This window comes from Pungitius pungitius, chromosome 18 (assembly GCF_949316345.1).
Source record: "Pungitius pungitius chromosome 18, fPunPun2.1, whole genome shotgun sequence".
Classification (NCBI taxonomy): domain Eukaryota; kingdom Metazoa; phylum Chordata; class Actinopteri; order Perciformes; family Gasterosteidae; genus Pungitius; species Pungitius pungitius.
The window spans coordinates 4,983,361-5,004,587 of NC_084917.1; the positions used below are offsets into that span (position 1 = coordinate 4,983,361).

Sequence of the window (21,227 nt, forward strand, 5' to 3'; positions counted from 1 at the left end):
AGGGACGTGCAGCTCGGAGAATGAGAAAAAGCTCGACTCGGCTTTCGAGAATTAGGACAAGAATGAAAGCTATTTTTTAATTACTGAACAGCATCTGGAAGAGAGCACTGAAAACCTCAATATCGAGAGTTATGATCCGCTGGTACTCATTTTCACTTGGGTGCTTTCCAGGAGGGGGAACTTCTCCGAGGTGGAAACCATTGTCAGTCGCATGCGCAACAAGAGAGGAGAAGAGACCAAAAGCTCGAGAGCTGTGCAGTTGAGTTTCGTACTTTACATACTATCACCTGTGTTTAATCTTGATTTTTAATGTTAGCTTAACCGCAGATTGCCATCTGCTCAACTGAAAACTTGAAACGTCAGTCATAGGCACTTTAAATGATGCATATTGCAGCTTTGGTATTCTCAGAGCTGCTTTTAGTCAATACTGTAAATGTTGCATTTTCATATCCCACGCAAGGGTTTGGGTTGAGTTACATAAATTAAAATGACCTCATTGTGTCACAAAAGCACACAGCGGTGTCGTCTTCTCTCCCTTTATTTCCATCCTTTATACCTCACCTCTCTGACATTATTGCACCTCAAAAAAATCCAGCTTTTGTTTTTTCCGGATCATTTTCCCGAACCATTATCTCCCACCATAAAGAGTGGCGGCTATGACGCTGCCATTGTGTTTCCGAGCTGCTGTAAAGGCAGCAGGCCTCCAAGAACGAGGCAGGTAGTTCAAACATTGTTAGGGTTACAGTCATCAATTATAGCCACACAATGGAAGAAGCACAGGTAATACTGTTTGATTTATTAACAGTAAGACTCTCAATCTAACCAAACAATTGATAACGAGAGGCCCAACAGGATACGCTTTCTATTTGTAAAGTTCCATTGTTGTCTTTATTTTTTTTTCCCACCGTTTTTTGTTTGCCGACTAGAAAAAAAAAAAAAAATGCAATGCAAACCAGTGAATGAAGACGCCACAAAACCGTGTCCTCTTAGAATGGAGATATTCAAGTCAAGTGTGTTGACATGCCCAACGGACAAGATCCTGAAGCAGCAGGAACAGCGGCAGGCGCTTTGTTTGCTCTTGCACTCAAGTCTTGAGTCAATGTGTCTAATTATGCTGGAGAGGGAGCTTTTTGTTAGCTCGCTAGCTCTGAGCAAACACCGCCTGAACCCGACTCAAACCCAACACGGTTTTCATTTTCCCAGGTAAGGTGGTTTTTTTTTTTTTTTTCTTTCTTCTTCTTCTTTCTTTTCATAGAGAATTTAAATGGGGAAGTCTTTATTGTCTGGCTTCTTTTGTTTATTGGGCGAGGGCGCCAGATTAACGTTTAATAAGGGCTTTACTGGGTTTGCTTTCTATAAAAATTGATGACTTAAACACCTGTGTCAAGACAGGAAAAGTCAAATGTTACACAGCAGCCAATGCGTGGATTATAATACAGATTAGACCTATTTTCACGTATGAATCTTCCTAGCATGACGTTTTCAAGAAGACAATTAAGGATTTAAGCCTGTTTAATTTGGACTTTTCTTAATACAATTCGTCTATAATGCAGAAGTAAAAGGCTTATTGTGGTGCCTGCCACATCCACCATATCCCTAAACAGTAAAAGTACAACATTCTGCCTTTATAATAATACTATTTGAAAATAATATAATCGTGCTTTGCAAGTGGGTGCATGCCTTGCGTGGGTGGTGACTCCTGCTGCAATCCGGCGATGTGATGTAAAAACAATACTTTGCATAATTGCCTTCGAGTTGTGGCGAAATAATTGCCCTGGACTATTATCGCTGGCGGAGTAACAAGTAGAGCAAAGAGATGGACCGGCGACGTGGGATCCGGTTTTATTTGAATTTTTATTCAGTGTGATGGAGAGATAGACGCAGGTAGAGCAGCGGCGATGACAGGTCCCGTTGCTATGAATACAAACAAACTCTCTCTCTCTCTCTCTCTCTCTCTCTCTCTCTCTCTCTCTCTCTCTCTCTCTCTCTCTCTCCCCATCTCTCTCTCTCTCTCCCCCTCTCTCTCTCTCTCGCCGCTTTCGCTTCCCCGGCTCGCGCCCGGCCTCCCCGCCCCTCGCAACCACGTGCTCCCCCCCACCCCTAGCACCAAAATGTTTTCCTGCAGCTTGTTGCCGGGCAACGGCAGGCGTGTCCAGCAGCTGATTTAAGGATACTTCTCGTGCGCGCTCACTCAGTTCAGGCCGCGACTTGCATGGCAGCAGGCGAGAGGGGTTCCCCTCCGTACGTCGCCGCACTGTCTTGCATGAATTGAAGAAGGGAAAAAAAAGAGAGAGAGAGAGAGAGAGAGCAGCGCGTACTGGAATGCGGTGCGACGAAAGTTTTTTTTTTTTTTAAACCCGGGACGTTGAACGCAGCGCAGCAGACCGAGCGGAGAGGACTGCGCGTCCTGGTTCTCCTTGATGAGGTGTGGACCCGCGACCGACTCTCCCCACAGCAACATTCTCAGTGATGGCCACTCGTGGACTGTAACTCGCGGTTCCAGGAATTACCACACAGTGGGGAATTTACCAATCTTTTTCCTTGTTTTCTTTCTTTTTAAAAAAAATATATATATTTCAGGCAACCTCCAAATGACGTCGAGATGGCTTTAGGTGGCACGCTTCTTCCATCCATATCCACGTTCGCCAGCGGACCCACTGTCATGAGTAAATCCATCGGGAATGCCCATTTAGTGAGTAGCGCGTGTTCTTGTTCTTATTGCGAACGCGGATCCGTCGGTGGGACACGTGTGACCGGTGCAGTATGTTACACGGTGGGGCTGTGTCGCGTTATTACGCGCGCAGCCAGGCGCGCGGCACCGCGCTCCGCCGGGGCGTGCACCCGCTCAAATCGGCCTCTCCAGCAGGTTAAGCGAGAATGGAGACAACAGTGCACGTGTGACCACCCTCCCCCCACCCACTCATCCACCTCCCCAGACAAACCTTGATGCACATTATGATTTACTCGTGTTTTTATTCTGAGGGGGGGGGGGGGGTCCAGCAACACGTCCCGGCTCTATTCGTTGCCAGTGCACGTGAGAATAATCAGTATTGTAGGAAGTGCTCTGTGTCAAGGACACTGACTGAGCTCCAGCTGAGCTGTCAAAATAGTCTCTGGCCATTACAAAACCGACTTCTTTTCCTCCTTAAAGCAAAGCTTTGTATTTATACTCATGTTTAAGTACACAGCTTATTTGTAATGTTTATAATAAATGACCCCAACAAGCAGCCTGATTTAACACCTCTGTAACTTTCCTCCAGAGATGGAAGGAGGAGCTGTCCCATCTTAAGTCCAGTGTGCCGACCGGAAGTGGCTGCTCCGGCCCGGACCAGCCCACTGCCACCAGCACGACGAGCCCCGGCATGTCCAGGAAAGAGACGGAGCCGGACCTGGACTTGGACTACGACTTCATCCTGTCGAACTCTATTCTGCAGCAGCAGCAGCAGCAGCAGCAGCAGCAGGAGGAAGAGGAGGCCGCCATGGCGTGCAGCTCTGCCCAGACCATGTCCCCTTCCCCCAGCTCTTTCTCCTCATCCTACCCTCTCCCCTCCCCTCAGGGCACTGCCAGCGAGCTCCTCTATACCATTCCCGACATCAGCGACGTCTCGCCCTCCGGAGGCTTTGTGGCAGAGCTCATGAGGCCGGAGTTGGACCCGGCGTACCTCCACCCCACCAGCCTCCACGGCAAGTTTGTGGTAAAGACAACGCTGGACATGGGAGAGTACAGCCGGGCCGTGAACGTGAGCAAGATCTGCGTCGGCGCCGCGTCGGAGCCGACGCCGTCGCGCTCCTCGCCGTCCTTCCCGTGCCACAGGATAAAGCAGGAGAACCTCGGCACGTGCAGCATCTCGCAGCCCATGGACCTACACCTCAACCCCCAGGGCAGAGGGAGCCAGCAGCAGCAGCAGCAGCAGCAGAGGCCGTGCCAGTTAGAGCTCCACGGCTTCCCCGGCGGAGGGGGGAGATCCATGACAGGCCGGTTGTCCTCATCCTCTTCGCTGTCCCCGGACCACCCTCTGAGCCGGGAGCACCAGGTTCTGGGGCATCCTCATTCTCAGATGCCTCTAACCCCCCAGGGTTACCACCACGGCTCCCCACAGGGCTACAGCGGCTACCCTCAGCCGTCCTCCCTGCAGTACCAAGGTCAGAGCACGTCTCTTTTTCTCCTAATTATGCCCCACGCTGAAGCATTCTTTGGCTACCGAGAGCAGTGGCTTAAAATGCGGAGAAAAAAAAAAAAAAGCCAACAGGAATCTCAAGTCGGTCGAGTTTATTTACATGCAGCGCACACAGCTTTCGGGGGATTTAATTATTCCCCAAAAACCGGCAGATCAAAAGGAGAAAGACCAACATCCCGTAGCCCTGGGCAGCAAACCTCCTTTTTTTTCCTTCATGAAGTTATTTTTTATCAGTGGAAGAAAATAAGTTATTTCTTCATACCCATTAGCAGTGATTATCCGTTGAGTGCGTGACCCGTTGCCTTAATGGACTCTTATGTCCCGCACATTCACACGCAGTGCAAATACCCCCCCCCCCCCACACACACCGTGCATGTGACGACCGTGACCTTCTCGACCCCACAGACCCCCTCATGATCTCCAGCGGTGACTGCCTGCCGGAGGAGCCCAAGCCCAAGCGTGGCAGGCGCTCCTGGCCCCGGAAGAGAGTGGCCACGCACACATGTGACTACGTTGGCTGTGGGAAAACGTACACGAAGAGCTCCCACCTCAAAGCGCATCACCGCACGCACACAGGTACGCTCCCGATTTACCAAGATGTTCGTCTCCCGGTGGGGGGGGGCGGGGGGGGGTTTGGTTCGGGCCTGGTTTTATATCCCGTTGAAATGAAGCAACGGCATGCGCGCGTGTCCTTTGGAACTCCCACGACGACGTTTCAACGCATACGTTTCATGCTGGTTTCACAGTTTAGCCCTAATTACAGGCATTGTGAATGAATAATTGAGTCGTGGTGGGGCTTTGCTGGGTGGGGGGTGTTGGTGAAGGGGACCTGCCAAACAGGTGCGGTGACGCAGGTTTATACGGATCCCTGTTCAAATACAAACCCCAGGCACGTTGGCTTAGTGTTTATAAGCCAGCTGTAGGACAGGACGGACCTCTTTTTCTCCTCCAGGTGGAGTGTAGGTTGGGGCCAGTTTATCCTCGGGGGGGCCGGCACTAACTGCTCCGTGTGTGTGTGTGTGTGTGTATTGTGTTTCCACCAAAAGGGGAGAAGCCTTACCACTGCGACTGGGAGGGCTGCGGTTGGAAGTTTGCACGTTCGGACGAGCTCACGCGCCACTACCGGAAGCACACGGGCCACCGGCCGTTTCAGTGTCAGAAATGTGACCGGGCCTTCTCCAGGTCGGACCACCTCGCTCTCCACATGAAGAGACACTTGTGAGACTTTGGGACTTTGGGTGGAGAGGGGTGAAAAAGACAAAGAAGAAGAAGAAGAAGAAGAAAAAAAATCCAAAGCACGTGTTAGCGAGAACCCGGGGAAACAAAACTTGTGACCTGGAAAACCATCATTTGCCTTTCAAGCCGATGTCAAGCAACGAGACAAGCTGTGATGTTCACGGCCCAAAAAAAAAAAAAAAAAAGACAGCGTTACTCCCTCAAGAGCAAACAGACCTGAGCCGGTCGTCGCGCAACTTTTATGAAAGGGACCAAACTGGAATTTGTCTTATTTAACTGACAAAACTTGGAGGACCAGGTGCCAACAACTTTTAACTGGAAATGTTTTTCTGTCAGGGAAAAACCAGGAGCAACAGACAAACATCTCCAGAGGCCTTAGACCAGCAACATGCCCATATAGGCTCTGTTATCAACTACACACTGTTTAAAATACTGTATTGATAAATACATCTATATTTATATACACATTTCACCTGCAATGCCATTATTTTCAGGTACAATGTTAATTTATACTGAACGGTGCTCAGTGACTCTGAAGAAGGTTTCATTTTTTTTTTTTGTTAATTAAAGGTACCAAAGATTAAGGACAATTTAAAAAAAAAAGGATATCCAAGACTATGAAAAAGTGCCATATGGTTGTTTCTGCGTTTCTCGCAAACCCCTCTTCCACAATCTGACTTAAATCAGGTGAACAGCTCACTTTATACACGGTGATCTTCAATGCACTGCAGTCGCAAAAGTGCAATAATTTATATGAGACATTCATATTTTTGTATTGAATGAGTAACTCTGAACAAAGATTTCCTTTTGTTTATAGCCAAAATATGTAATATAATCTTGAGTTTTTGTACATTTGTAAATAAAAATGCTTTGTTATTGTTTTGTATTTTACACTATAATAAAATACAATGTATTTGAAATAGGAAAACCATAATGGCCTTCGTGCTGCACCAAATCTACGTGGTCACCTCATTGAAAGCAGAACAAGAAAACATCATCGATTTCCCCCGGTAGGGAAATGGAGAAGGACATTTAAATGGCAGCAATATCTCACAGTCGATAAAGGACACACAATACCACCCCCCCCCCCTCCACCCCCCCCTGATAATACCCGAGCAGCCGCAGGCTAAACTTGCCCAATAATGCCGTTTAAAAGCTCTTTCTTCTTTCATTTTTAAAAGCACTCCTACAATGTCCTGTTTCCATGGGGGGTTTCTCTTTCCACCTGTCAGTGGGGAAGAATGGGGAGGACAAACTGGTCCTGGCTGCTATTCAAAGGTGACACCAAATCTCACTTCCACTGGAGGTCTCGGGTGAATACGGCCCACGAAGGTGCTGTTGTTGTTGATTCGTCTCTGATGGAAGTGTCCAGCGGCGTGAGTCTCTCCACAAAGATGGAATCCTCCAAAGGAGCCCGCGGAGAGAGGACGTGAGCCCTGTGTGTGTCTTACTGTTTGTTAGAAAGAAAAGAGATTACTCACAGTAAATGGTGATGTAGTGAAAACATTGTGACCACACTGTTGTGTGTATATTATGATGTTATATACTAGGAGTAACAGACGTAAAGATGATGGCACTCCTCAAATGTGATCAAAGATATTTCCAAACTGAGTGCTTGTTCTAAAATAGATCATTTATTCATAAAAGAAATAATGTTATGTTCATATAATTCTGCATTACAGTAAGGCAACGTAACAATTCACAAGTCTTTGTAATCATAAATAGTACAAAGATGCAACTTGAACAATATAATATTGCTTTTCAAAAGAACTATTGCATCACTTGAACTTCCTGTTAATATGAATGTAGTTTGTATGTTGGTATACTTGTATTCTACACATATTGTCAACATCTTGCGGTCTATGTTGCCCCCTGTAGGTCAGTTCGGTTTCATGCACACCGGGGCTCTTTTACTGCAGCTTTTATTCCTAAATTGAGCATTTTTTGGGCCCCTATCTATGTTTTTAGAAATAATATCCCAACAAGCCTAAGGTATGGTGGCTGATCAAGTTCACATAAAAATAAATGATTATCTGTAGTTTTTAATAGTGCGTTGACACTTGTTAAAACTATACATTTTCCTGGTCAGTTTAGTGTAGTTTAAATTATTATTACCCTTTGGAATTGTAGTGTCAAAGCAACAACAGCTTTATTTTCTGTGGTTCTGGTAGATTTTATTTTATTAGAATAGATTATTTCAGAAAAAGGAAGACTTCCCAATTCATTAAAACTAGGATCAAATCATAATAAAACAAAACTGTACACAATTGACTTCCTCAAAATATGCTACTCTTTAAATTTTTGAAGTGACAATAGAAAAAAAGAACAGCAGCATAAACATTGTGCACAACTTTTATTTTTTCAAATCTGCGATACTTTAAAAAAAAAAAGAGCAAGAGTGCATGAATACTGTCAGATCCATCCTGAACAAACCTCACTTAGAATGTGACATACTGCAAACCATATTGATCAACTAAAATTTAAGAAAATCAAAAGCACACAGGTAATTTCTGATGCAAAGTTATAGTACTTAAATTGTGAACTGATGTGAGCTGATAATCATCCAGTGTTAAGAAAGGTCAACATAGAAGTAGTGAATAAATCTGTTGTTTCTTCTTTTGGAAATGTAGGCTTCTTGTACACATATTTAGCAAATCAAACAGTAGAGGAAGGCAAAAAGAGAACTTAATCATCATCAAAGTTCTGTTGTAAAAGGAAGTTGGCGGCCAAGTTCTCGTTCTTCTCACACGCAAAGTAGGCTTGGATGACAAGGCCCTCTGGGAATCCTAAAGCTTTTAGCTGGAATTGGAGAGAAAACAGTTGCAAATTAGCCAAACAATGCTTAAATAAGCAAATGATAGTTTCTGCTTTGTGTTCAACGTGGAAGACCCAAATCAAAGTGACTATTTCGGCCTCAGTGTCACAGTTGTGCATCATACTCCAGGACAGCGTGGTGCTTCCCGCCTCACCCTCTCAATGGCCTCCTTCTCCTGTGGCGTGACCTGGATGTAGCTCATGTGACTCCCGCCGGGTGTGTCGCCTGCTACCCCTCCGACTCCCCCCACTCTGCCTCCGCCACCTGCCGGCACGGCCTCTGGATTGGGTTCATTCAGCATCTGGATGAACTGCTCCTGGTGGCTGCTAATCGCCTACAGGAGTAAATTCATGTTTTAGCCTCTGACTGTGGAGGCATACAAACTGTTGTAAATTATATATATATATATAAAAATTACTAACACTGCAAAATACATTTGTTTTTCCTATGCAGTTTGGGGACTCACAAGAGACAGCTTTAAAAGAGCTTTACTTTTTAGTCCCTAGTATTGATCAAACTCCAACCTGCTGGATCCTTCAAATTCCCATAATCCCGTAATGCAACTCAACACCTGCCCCCTAAATGCCCCCCCCGCCCCCCCCCCCTTGAAGTGATCTGATAGCTTAAACCATGAACTCATCCAGTCAGCACTGCGTCGAGGGCCTTCCCCACCTGCAGCAGCTCCGGGTTTTCCCTGCCGATCTCCTGCAGCAGGGCCGGAAGCAGGGCGGCATTCTGCTGGATCAGCAGGCGCATCACGTGGAACTGTGGCTGGTTTCTTAGGAAACTGAGGGGGTTGCCTGAAAGGACAACATTTGACGTTTAAGCAGTAGTCAAAGGCTGAATTAAGTGGGATAGTTTGGGTCACTTACCTCCCCCAGCACTCGGGGAAGAGCTGATGTTGGCAGGAAGACGGATACCACCTATGGGTGCAGACTGGAGACTCACCGGAGGCACCACTGCCTGTGGTCCGGCAGCAAGGCCTGAATCTCTGCCTGGAATACCCTTGAGGGAAAGTTACAAAATGCAAGAATTAAGGTTACTTTATGCCACGCACACTTTTTAGAATTCGGATTATTCAACAGGCAACTTGGAGGTGGTTATGGGTCGAAGATTTGTATGACTGTGTCATGGACACAGTAAACGTATCATTTTAAAAGATCCTGACCTGAGAAGGTACTAAGCTCCGTGATACTAAGCCCACATCCCATTTTCCAGACTTCAGAGGTTCTTACTGTGAGCAGGTACTCCACAGCTCTGTCAGGGTTGTTGAAGCTCGCTCTCAAAGCTGCTACCACCTGCTCCCTCTCGTAGCCCATGAGCATCATTTCGTTCACCATGGCATCGTACGACGTGCCCGTCACTAAAGGAACACACACACACGTGAGCCCACAGATTTAATTAACATGCAGGATACTGCTCAAAGGCAACAAGGCAAAGGGTATTTTTGGTCTGACAAAAGGGGCGTGTTTACAGATACGTAATTTATTATTTTGCAATAAGGACAGATAAATTATGTTCCCAAACGGGCCCGTACCAAGATTTGAGACAGCCTCTTCAATCAGGTTTGTGTTTGTTGACACCTCGGAGCTTCTGCAAGAGAAAAAGCGGACTTTGGGTGAGGCGAGGTCTGCACGTCACTCCTTAACAGAGCGCTCACCGAACGCCAGCGAGACGGCTGAAGACAAACATCCAGCCATCCTTACCCGACGGAGGGGGACGCTGGTTCGGCGGTCGATGCCCGCCTCTCCTCCGGCTTGTCGTCTGCAGACGCTCGCTCTGATGTGCTGTCAGAAGTGGAGGACGAGGCGGGAGCCGCTGCAGTGCTGGGAGCCGGAGCGGCGGGGGGCGGCTGCGGGGCGGCCGAAGCCGTTTTAGCCTGCGAGGGAAGTGTTGTGGACATAAAAACACGTGACTTCTCCGACGCCAGCACGTGGCGCGAAATAAGTTCGACAGACGCATCCTGTCAAGTCACAAACCTTCGTCACCATGACGACCACAAAGTTCTTCTCATTGATTTTGTATTCTTTGAGAGGCGTGTCATCGCTGAGGACTTTACCTGTGGGGAAACGGAAAAGTGAGTGTTGATACCACAGGCATTACCCGCCATGAACGCTCAAACAACACAACAGGGACGGGACAATAGACGCTATCATATTTCCTCATTGAATAGAAAGTTGTTGAGTTTTCTTTGTCATATTGTTTTTTTGTGAATGTGTTATGTCTGCAAAGCCACTAAGTAGGGCACACAAAGCCCGACCGTATGAAGTGCTACAATATGTTAATAAATACACAGAGTCTATAACACGTATGCAGCCTCCCATGGCATTTGTCGTGTTTGATTGCCATAGAACACAAAGAACAAGGGTCTATCCGAATTACTACCCAGTTTTCCCCTTTTGAAAGTCAGATGACTGCAATGCTTGAAAGAAGGCATGTCGCAAAGCGCTTGCCTAGCCAATCTGCATCTGCCTTTGTAGTGATCTGGCTAACATTTATATTACCCGACCTGTCCTTTGGCAGTTTTCTCGCTGTAGGTTTTGTGCTATCGGCAGCAGGAGATTGAAACCCTTTGAGGAAACCAGGCCTCGCTCTGCGTTTTAAGGCATCAGCTTAACCTGATAAACATAAACATCACTGCAGGCCTCCAGCAGCTGTTGTATTGTTGCTGTTTAATATTGGACAAAACATGGACAAAATTCCTTTAGAGAACTTGGACATGTGTGTGACAATGAAGCAGCTATAACACGATACAAAAAATAATTCCATACGTTCTAAAACTTTTACAAAAAATGGTTTAGAGGGGAGTAAGAAGTAAACCAAAAACTAAATCCAATGTTTATGTCTGATCCTGTTCAAGGCCTTTTTACTTGCAGTGCAGTATACTCATTTTAAAAGGATATGTTATAGTAAATCATTAACGGACGGGCAACTATATGTGGTTTCAGGCTTCAAGTGGTGCTTCCTGATCTGGATGAGTTTCTTGTGGTTGACCTTGAGACCTTCCCGTCCCGATGAGCATCACAAATGAATTGATGGACAGTTTGGTGCCTCGCAGGACACAATATGAAATGTGAGGATTTAAGAAGGGTTATAACAACAGCCTGCTACGTACCAGCATAGATCAGTTTGAGCCCAGCAACTGAAAAGCTGTCCTTTCCTTTCTCTTGTTCAATTTTTTCTTTTAATGTCTTCACCTGTGGGACAAAATGTAAGATTTTTTAATCGGGAACGTTTAACGTTCGATAATAAAGTTCAAAGTGTGCTTCATAAAACTGGAGTTGAGTAGACAGATTGCTGAGAAATCACGGAATTTAAATCACACAGTGATTGCATAACCGCGTCATATTCCTTAAAAAACAAACAAGCTAACTGTTTTCTAGTTAATGAAACTAGAAAACAGTGTATCGGTTATTTGTCCCATAAGTGGGCTCCGACTAAATGCTGACAATACAAACTGACGTTACTTTTTCTGTACAGCAAAGTTAATGAATAACGCTCATCTTTTTCGAGCCCGTTGTCCAATACTTAAGGCAAAATTAATCTGAACACTCAGCGCCTTCTAAAAATGATCCGTTGTGTTAGCGCGGACGCATCTGTCGATCGACTGATTTGAAACGGGCGAAAACAAAAGTCCTCCGTTCCAGGACATACCCAACTCCCACTCCATCCCCTTTCACCAATGCATTGCTGCAACGCTCACCGTCTCCTCTTCGTCGATGTCGATTTTGAACGTCTGCTGTTGTAAGGTTTTCAAAGTTATCTGCATTTTGTCGTCAGGTTTTTTTAAATATATATTCCTCAGGGACTAGTTTTAAACGATGTATTTCGTACGTAAGTCTGTTTTTGTTGGCTCATTACAAACTGTCAGGCGCCATGACTTTTCACCTTTCTTCTTCTGTGTGAGGAATTTAAACTACGTATTTAAACCACAGCGCCCCGCTGGTCGGTCTTGGAACTGCAGCTCACAATGGCCAAGGGTTGTTCTTTATTCCGTATCGGTAGTTTAGTTGGGAGTATTCTCATCATATCCTCTCTATAAACGAGTTGCTAAAGCTTTATTTTAAATAAGTATACGCTAAGGAAAAATCCTGCTTTCAACTGGGTATTATTGTCAAGTTATTAACACATACATGTACAAAATTATCCAAAGTAAAAGGAATGGTGTTTTACAATTAAAAGGTTATTTTGGTTGGATTAGCAATATTTGTCTATTAACATACAAACATACTATACTCCCTGTAGTATCTCTAATGCATTTCTACTAGGATATATACGAATAAAAACATATACACTACGAAACCATTTTAACCAATTATAAATTGTATTATTAAACAACAGCGTCCTAACCAGCCCCTCATGAGTTACTTCTTAAAAAGGCATTTTACTGTCAGTTATTTGTAAGACACAGTGCATGGTGGGTAAACCTGTATACATCTGTATACATCTCAATCCCTAAAGTAAATGCAGTGTTAATGGCTAACTGTATTTTCTGCCTGAAGAATCCTTTTTACTTTAGGTTTTACTTTACTACTTACTTCTTCTACTTTTAAATTGACATGTGATAAAACCTTTTTTATTTTACCTTTGAATTTTGTTGCTGTTCCTCACAGAACTGACATAGGTGGAATAAACACGCTCCCATTACTGAACTTGTGTTAGCATTTCAGGCAGTAATGAAAATCCCAGGTCTCATCAAGCATGGAGGAATATCAATATCATCCATCCAGCACTCAGTATTCAGAGGCTTTATTGAGCTCTACCTCACATGCTGCACAGCTCACAGCTGACTGAGAGGACTGCTAAGTGCCAGCGATAATATGCTGGAGCTCAATGGAGCCCCTTCCCCGGGCCACTTTCCTCCGTATTGTCATATCACTCCACCTCCCTTTCCATCGCCGCGTGCTTGAATCTGTTAATCTCTCCCTCCTCTCACATGTCCTTCGCTCCTTCTTCCATCCCAACTTTCATTTCGGTCACTCCCCGCGACCCCGCCCCCCCTGCCCCCACCTCTTGCGTCTCCTGTCAGCCAGTTAATACGTCAGGAGCTGTGCCCTTCACTGCCTCGGCTCAAGCGCAGAGGCTCATCAGGCATTCCTCACGTTGCTCCTCTCAGCAGCAGCAGCAGCAGCAGCAGCAGCAGCAGCAGCGTCCTCCCTTCCCCTCTCCCCACTGTGGCTGTGCCTCTTGCTCCAGTCTCCAGGGGTCGTCAGTCTGCCATCGGGCCCCCTCTGATGTGGTGAGCCACGGAGATTACAGGCTAATCCCTGGTGACTTGGGAGATATTTTTAAGAGATGATGTTAGACATGTGAAAGAAAGACTCGGGCTCCTAAAACAGGCGGGGGGTGGAAATTCAGAGGAAAAAGGAAAAAGAACAGAAAGACAGAACAGATAGACTCCTCCAATTGTTGTGTTTGGAGATCTTGGCAGATAATGAGAAAATGAAAAGACCAACCGGTGAAATAGAAAGCAGATGCATGGCCGGCTGATCTCGGTGACTCGTGGTATTTAGGGCACGCACACACACACACACACACAAACACACACAACTGGCATTTGCAGGGTTTGCGGTTTTGGTCCGCAGAGGGGGTGTGGAGTGGAGTGAAGGCAGAGCGAGAGAAACACAAGGGTGGAAGGGTGTAGCAGAGGGCGAAGGCCACTGAGATGCCTTCTCAGCCCGAAGCTATTTCCTGTGTGGACGAGCTGCTGGGAGTATTATTGGTTATTTCAAGGCCTCTGTGGACATGTTACAGAGGAAATCCTTCATGTCCCTGAAAATGGGACTTGTGTTGCACAACCACATTTTACACATGGGCAGTGAATTAGTTGCTCACATATTTATTTACTCCTTCGCCAGATTGTTTTCCCTCAGTGTCGGCAACAACATGAAGGCCCCAAAGGTCCATATGACCTTCCTTTACTGTGATATAAATGATTAGTATGAACATAGATTTAACACAGAGGACGCAGTTAGTCACTATTAGTGCATGTTAACATATTGTTTACACGTGTGTTTTAGCAACACTGGCTAATTAGTTCAAAACACAATGCATGAAGCTGTCTTCACTTAGTTTTCATCCTCTGGGCTCCACGGATGTGTAAACAAACATCGTGGCAATCCAACAAATAGTTCTTCTATATTTCCGTCTGGGCCAAGGTCGTTGACCGACCTGGTGCGCTTCCCACAGCCCACATGGCTGGAATTCCTTAAATCCTCTTTTTTGTTTGTTTTGTTACTATGCTATGCCAACCCTTTGTTTTGTGTTCTACCACATGGAGACAGATAGTGGATTCGAGTGGGCCTATGTAAGAGTGGAAAAAACAAGGATCACATCAAACATAAATCTAAAAGTAGAATCTTGGAGTAATATTGGTCTCTGTGGGTCGTTTGTATCTTGAATATCTACCTGTGTGGGAATTTAGAGTCAAGAAGTTGGGAATAGATGTAGAAAAGAAAAAAATATGAGGCATATAGTGGATGTGCTATTTGGTAAAGGTCGACCTCTAATCAAAAAGGTGAACTTTGGCAGAAAAAAGTTGGATTAGGACAGTAAAGAGAGAAAACGGCGCTATGAAACATTTCGTAGACATGAGGTCCACCCAGAATATTTTTCATTATACCGGAATAAAAAAATAAAAAAAAGACATGAGACAGAGAAGATACTTAGTTAGTAGTGGATAGTTTTATAAAAAAATAGTGCATCCTTTTTCAATTGCTACATTTCCTGAACAGTGCTTTCTTTACAAGCTCATTTTTCCAGTGTGATCAAACTCAATGATGTTAGTTTCTTCAGGAAAACGGCATTAAAGATAATTCACCTCAAACTGTTTTTCAGGAAGTTTGCTTATCTGTCGCTTTTAACAGTTCAACATCAGTTCTCCACTGATATAAATAACTTGCTGATGTAGAGGGCAGTGGAAGTTTATATATAATATATATATATATATATATATCCATCCTGCACAAGGAAGTGACATTATGTGCCGTCTCCAGCCGTCAGGTTTGCAGATAACACAAGTTATTTTAAGGCGTAAAAGTGCAGTAGGCCACTGTTTAGGTCATGAGTCCGTACAAAGAGATACAAAATAGTAACCTTTATCTGATAACTTTATTATCAAGTTAAAAAAAGACAATGAATTACAATATTTACAGAGTATCCAGAGATAAATGGAATAAAATTGTAAACAATCATTCTAGGCAACATCACAACCCACCATCAGGTAATCAGATTCATATGGGAAGAAAGGCAAGAAGGAGAGATTCTAGTGTCAAACTATGGAGACAACAGTCTGAAAAGAGAAATTCTTCAGAAACAAACTAAACATATATACAAGTATCCAGTGTGTTGTCAGCAGGGGCTTCACTTTGGGTAAACTGGGAACATTACAGTCTAGAGACTGAACACAGTGAGGGATTCATAGTCCTTTTCTATTCAAATGATCACAGAACAACAAACAATTTTGGGTTGACAGCTTAGTTACCCAGATTGTCCCAATTCATCATGTGGCTTCCGCTGGGCTTTCAAGCTGGGCAACAAGCTGCCTTAACAAAGCTCATTTCTACAACAACAGTTTTACCTTTCAAAAAGCTACAGGCTGGTCCTGAAAAACAGAAAAAAAGGGCTTCAAGATTCAGCACCAACGCAACAGTTTTTCTTTTTTTTTTTCCTCTTCTTCCAGGTATTACAAGGACTGAGGAGCATAGTGGGGCTGCTACATTCCCACCTCTCGACTACATGTAAGGGAAGGCCTGTTTGCAGCAAGTCAGCTGATGTCTTTACTGGTCATGGATGGAAGATACTGGAGTGTCAGATGTTGGACTGGACATGAGTCAGCTACATCTCAGAAGGATCTATGAGTCAACTGGCCAATCCCAGAAAAAAGGATCAAGTAGTTTGGGCAAATGCCCCTAAAGGATTAACACGTTTTCCTCCTTCACAATAAAACCCCAGGCCATTAATTCGGAGATAAATGCATACTTTTCCTTCATGTGTTTAAATATTGTACAACCACACTTCCCATGTGCTCCTTCCCAATACAGTACAGAAAAGGAAATATTTCTCATTATAACCAGATATTGAACAACAGTGTAATAATATTGGATTGGGGACTCAAAAAGCCCCAAAGCGTTAGCTATCGTCTTTAGATTTGTCTTTTCTTCTTCTTCTGAAAAACAAAAACACCAAAAAGAAAAAGGGTGAAAGTATCCTTTCAGAAACACCACGGTTAGAACACTTAACGAGTAGTTTTGTTTTCTATACATGGCTGCAAACGTGGTTCACTTGGGTCGCAAACCCAAATGTCTGATTCAATAGGTTCAATAAATCAAGATAAACACAGCAGTCTTGGTAAATATTTTGGTACTACGAGCACAATCACATTAATTGTGCCCGCTTAAAAATTGTATATCAGCCATATCATTTCAGATTGTTTCATGTTGCTTATTGGTCTCATTGGAATTGGGCTTGCATTTGACTTAATTGCTATTTATTGTCTTATAAGGCTTTAGGGTATTCAAGCAGCAACTTTCAACAAATACAATCTCTGCCATTTGTCAGTATCAACAATAACAACTTCATCTAAAAAGAAGCACACATATCCAAGCTACCACAGTGCTGCCGATACAGAATTTAAAAGGACTTTCGTTGGGGGATTTTTAAACTTTTTCAAAATCGTTGTGGGAAATAACCTCAGTTTATGTGGAAACCAAGGATTTTTAAGGTTTTCTGCGTGGGTTACACTTGTCTTTTCAGTGCATTCCATCACTGCAAAGCGGCACCACAGACCGCGGAAAAGCACATCTGTGGCGTCTGCGGCTCAAGCCGCACGCCCATGAAGGGACAGTCGTATGCAGTTGCAAACATCTGAATTTGGGTGATATGCAGGGACCTGGATGGAGTTGAGATCATCACCAGGGCTGACTGTGAAAGACAGAGACCTCTGTCAATCAAGCAAACATGACTCCAAACGTACCCAGTTTAGTGGAGAGTTTCATGGAAGAAAGTAGTTTTAACAAAAAAATCTAAAATCTAAATTTTCTTAAATGCTGAGAGCAAAAACAAATTCAATCCCCACCCACGTCCATTGAATCAGCAAAAAATGAAAAAAAAAAAAAAGGATTCCTCAAGACTGGCCATCACCCGTCCTCTTTGGTGTCGTTTGCACTGTGGCTGTCAGAATTGCCACTGAGGAACAAATTGATAGTAGTAAAATGAGCTGTTGAGGCCAGCTATTATTGTGGAAAATAACTTTCAGATATCCGGGGTGATTGCATGGCTGCCTCAAATTAGCTCAATGAAAATAAGCAATTGAAGCTATTTGCGATAACTGGATTTGTAAGGCACTTTTGCACGGGCTTCAACACTCAGCCGAGGTGGTTTTTAGTTGTCATTGTGATGGACGTGCAGAGTTGGATCCTGGCACATCAAACTTTTTTTTTTTCCCCACTGAAAAGACAAGTGTGATCTCGGTCTATTGATGACGATGACAAATATTACGCCACTGTTGTAAAAAAACCTCTAAGTTATGTTCCGGGGTAACTCTTTCTCTGCTGAGTGTAACGGAATCCTACATCACGTGAATACAGTCATGACACATTTAACATTTCTTTGTTGTTATTTTGATCTTCAGAGTGCACAGGTTGATATTGTTTAACCCACACTACAAACATTGTTTACCGGGGAAGGGAGATTTGAACTAATCCCATTATTTGCATTTTTCCATCATGTGAATTACTGGACAGTAAAATATCAAGAGTCAAAATGCAAAAGGGTGCCACAGGCTGAAGGCTTATACGCAGTATAATCTTAAGGGACCTAAAATATAGCAATTTGCTACAAACATTTGGGGAAAATGTCACTATTTCAAAAAAAAAAAAAAAGAAAAAAAAAAAAGGAAAAACAATGATTTGTGGTTTTACTATGGATAAGGTGCGATTCCTTCTCGAGGGATACTTCTACACACTTAACACAAAGGCTAAGATGAAAAAGAGTCTCACATTTCAACAAGAAACAAGAATAGGTAGCTCTACAGTGGGACACGGTTTAAATGTTTTCATATTATGTTTGTTCAATTTAGGTACATTTACAGTACCCCTGGGGGAGTGTAAAAGGTGCTTCAAATAATAAAATACTAAATTTTGTTAATCATTTTGGACATCGTTGTCAATAAATAGCTTTGTTTCATCTAGGTGGGATCTTTCACTGTAGATTTGACCAGAATGTCAGCAATAAAGAGTTCTGTTCACTATTGGTTACCAATATATTAAGATCTGTCCTAGGGGACTGCCCATTTAAAGAGCTCAGCCGTTTAATGCATCACAATCTATTACTTAAATATATAACACCTAAAATCTAATAATGCGCCAACTCATAAGAAGTCACTTTTTTTTTTCTTCTTCTTCTTCAGGTTTAAATATTTTTGTTTCCTTTTACGATTCAACTCAGTGCCGGTCCTACCCACGGTTATCGGTTTCTAGCACGTCATCCCAACGGGCCTCAATCCCTTTCAACCAAGCTCTTGATCGTTTTTGTTTTTGTTTTTTTGGTGTCAAGCTTGCTTTTGGCCTTCCACATACTGGCTGGGACTTCCCAGGGAGAGATCTGCGGGGTTCCCTTCCTCGTTGCCGCTGCTGGACGGGTCCAACCCCGTGTCCATGAACACACAGGAGCCGGTGGAAGATGAAGCCGAGGCCTCTAATGCGGAGGAGGTGCTGGAGTCCATGTTGGTGTGATTCACCATCCTGACAACGAGGGACAGAGCAGAAAAAAGGGCCTTTTTTAATGTGAAAATAGGAGATTTTTTAGATACAAAAGGTGAATATGTTAAAATGATCTGATCTGATGTATCGTTGTAAAATATACATGCAAAAAACATCACACGCCATCATTTGAAAATAAAGGTCAAACCACCCAGAGGTCACTGTAAACCATCAAAAAAGAAGAAGAAAAAATCCACACTATCGTCTCTGATGGATATTTGCATTGATTAAGATGAAGATTAAGAAATAGCCCCAAATACTAACATGCCGTGGCGCTGCACGTGGCGCTCCCATTCCTGGCTGTTGGTGAAACAGCGGCCACAGAACTCACAGGGAAGGCGCTTCTCTGCACTGCCGGGTGCCGAGTTGTTGCTGCCGCTGCCGCTGCTGCTGCTGCGGCTGGGAGATGCGAGGACGTCTGGGAAATACATTTCACATAATTGGTCAGTCTCAAGAGTGGCGACGAAGGTTTCATTCGGGCTACAATATTTGAATCCAGTCGAGATATGAATTGCTATATTGCCGGTGATCAGGTATTCCGCGCGTCACAAAGTCACCCCTCCTCTGTGGAACAGGGAGGATCAGTACGAAAATCTCAATCAATCAATACTAGCCGAGTATACTTGAGTAAGGCTGAGGCTTTTTTGGAAGGGAAAAGGACCAGCTAAAACACAAAAGCACCAGCATGCTGCGAGACTTGCATTGTTTTTGTTTTCTTACTTACGGGCCCATTCACTTGGATTAAAACGAGACACAAGAGAGTCTTCACAAGGCTCACGATGTTATGTAAAATTACCGAGGAGACGGCAGCAAAGGGGGCTTCTCAGCAGATACTCAGTCATCGTGTAATCCCAGGGGGGTTTAGTAAAGAAATGCGTTGCGCAATCGACTCATAAGCAGCAGTTAGATAGTGGTTATGTTCCTGACAGAGTGGGAGTTATATCTTTGTTGTATCGGCAAACACAGGTGGTTGTATTTGACAGTCACAATTAAATTGTCCCCCTCGGATACCTTGATGAATACGAGCAGATTTTTTTTTTTTTTTTTAGCTCAGGAGAGCAACGAAGATGACCTCATTTTCATTTACCTCGTATGCCGGGCTTCTCCTCCTCCAGCCTCGAGACTTCCTCGTCATCGTCTTCTTCTTCCTCCTCCTCTTCCTCTTTAAAGTGGTCCTCTATCTCTTCATCATCTGTCTCCCTCTGCTCCTCCACCATGTTTCCCATAATCTCCATTCCTTCGTCGTCCTCGTCCTCATGTGACGCTTCTTTTTCATCTCCGACCAACTCCATCATTTCTCTTTCTTCCTCCTCCTCCTCCTCCTCCTCCTCCTCTTCAGCGCTGCTCCCTCGTTCTTTTATCATCTCCAGCTGCTCCAGGTTGACACGGCCCATCAGCTCGAAGTTCCGCATAACCTGATCAGAATCAGGAGAGCTCATAAGTTTGGTGTGGTACTCTCTGACAAGTATTTTTCTCAATTTCTCTTTTTTTTTGTTGATGTCTCAAAAGAAAGATTTTGATGACAAAACCATTCTATTTCGTTACATAAAGCGTTAAAGCTGTTGCAAATGATGTCACTCTTCCTTCTGAGCCCTCCTCCCACACTCCCCGAGGACTGCAGCGTCCCTCCCAGCAGAATACTATTCTTACCACCAAAAGGCGCCATGTCTCACCCAGGACGAGCCCTGCTATCATGAATTCAAATAGACATTTGGCTGTTGTCTATATAATAAATTCGTATAGAATTGATACAAAATATATAAAACTAACCTGGGGAAAAGGGTGACAAGGATTTTAAATAAAGGGATTAACAGCGTGGGGGATTCATTCATTTTTGGGGTTTAATCCAGCGTATCAATCTGATTTGCATTAACTTTGTAGTTAATGCGACCTTGAACTACAATACACAACATCAAGGAATCATTCTAGTTACTTTATTGAAGTTTGAACTTGTGTTAGTGGTTCAAATTGACTGTAGGCAAAGAGCTTTGTTTCTTTCTGCTTTGGGGAATTGGAATACGGACAGTTGATCAACACGACCCTCAAAACCCATAAAACCAGCAAAGGGTCATATACAATTTGATGCAGATTATAATGAATGTATAAGATTTGAACATATCATGTTACAGGCATGAAGCAGAATGATTATCAAAACACGTTATGATGAAACCAAATTCAATAAGCCTCTATATTGCAAAAATCAGTTACAAATACATAAGATTACATGGGTAATGCTTC

The 21,227-nt window shown here is 43.9% G+C and overlaps 3 protein-coding genes across 4 annotated transcripts in view; 1 reads left to right on the plus strand and 2 right to left on the minus strand.

The window, feature by feature from the left end:
* Nucleotides 1-2,159: 2,159 nt before the first annotated feature.
* klf4 (Kruppel like factor 4) lies at nucleotides 2,160-6,334 on the plus strand. Its single transcript, XM_037485486.2, has 5 exons — nucleotides 2,160-2,425; nucleotides 2,581-2,692; nucleotides 3,261-4,143; nucleotides 4,584-4,754; nucleotides 5,225-6,334. Exons 1-5 carry the CDS (start codon nucleotides 2,421-2,423, stop codon nucleotides 5,398-5,400), a joined length of 1,347 nt encoding a protein of 448 aa, XP_037341383.1. The 5' UTR covers nucleotides 2,160-2,420; the 3' UTR covers nucleotides 5,401-6,334.
* A 1,416-nt stretch (nucleotides 6,335-7,750) lies between these two features.
* On the minus strand, nucleotides 7,751-12,136 carry rad23b (RAD23 homolog B, nucleotide excision repair protein). Its single transcript, XM_037485458.2, has 10 exons — nucleotides 11,933-12,136; nucleotides 11,345-11,426; nucleotides 10,209-10,288; nucleotides 9,936-10,108; nucleotides 9,767-9,822; nucleotides 9,465-9,592; nucleotides 9,102-9,234; nucleotides 8,902-9,029; nucleotides 8,384-8,563; nucleotides 7,751-8,213 (listed from the first exon to the last, which is right to left on the minus strand). Exons 1-10 carry the CDS (start codon nucleotides 11,996-11,998, stop codon nucleotides 8,100-8,102), a joined length of 1,140 nt encoding a protein of 379 aa, XP_037341355.1. The 5' UTR covers nucleotides 11,999-12,136; the 3' UTR covers nucleotides 7,751-8,099.
* Nucleotides 12,137-15,320: 3,184 nt separating this feature from the next.
* The window catches only part of znf462 (zinc finger protein 462), a 35,535-nt gene continuing 29,628 nt past the window's right edge, over nucleotides 15,321-21,227 (minus strand). For both annotated transcript variants that reach the window (XM_037483784.2, XM_037483785.2), the window contains exons 11-13: nucleotides 20,077-20,404; nucleotides 19,254-19,407; nucleotides 15,321-18,971 (exon numbers count right to left, since the gene is read on the minus strand). In XM_037483784.2, coding sequence (XP_037339681.2) covers nucleotides 18,779-18,971; nucleotides 19,254-19,407; nucleotides 20,077-20,404 — 675 coding nt within the window. In that variant the 3' untranslated portion in view covers nucleotides 15,321-18,778. The remainder of the gene's footprint in view (nucleotides 18,972-19,253; nucleotides 19,408-20,076; nucleotides 20,405-21,227) is intronic.

Bases quoted from the DNA above. Each gene is read 5' to 3' on its own strand.
- klf4 (XM_037485486.2), top strand. The intron at 2,693-3,260 runs GTGAGTAGCGCG...ACTTTCCTCCAG, and splicing joins CCATCGGGAATGCCCATTTA to AGATGGAAGGAGGAGCTGTC. The intron at 4,755-5,224 runs GTACGCTCCCGA...TTCCACCAAAAG, and splicing joins GCATCACCGCACGCACACAG to GGGAGAAGCCTTACCACTGC.
- rad23b (XM_037485458.2), bottom strand. From the start codon at position 11,998: ATGCAGATAACTTTGAAAACCTTACAACAGCAGACGTTCAAAATCGAC. The intron at 9,593-9,766 runs GTACGGGCCCGT...GTGTTCCTTTAG, and splicing joins AGAGGCTGTCTCAAATCTTG to TGACGGGCACGTCGTACGAT. The intron at 8,564-8,901 runs GTGGGGAAGGCC...TTACTCCTGTAG, and splicing joins AAAACCCGGAGCTGCTGCAG to GCGATTAGCAGCCACCAGGA.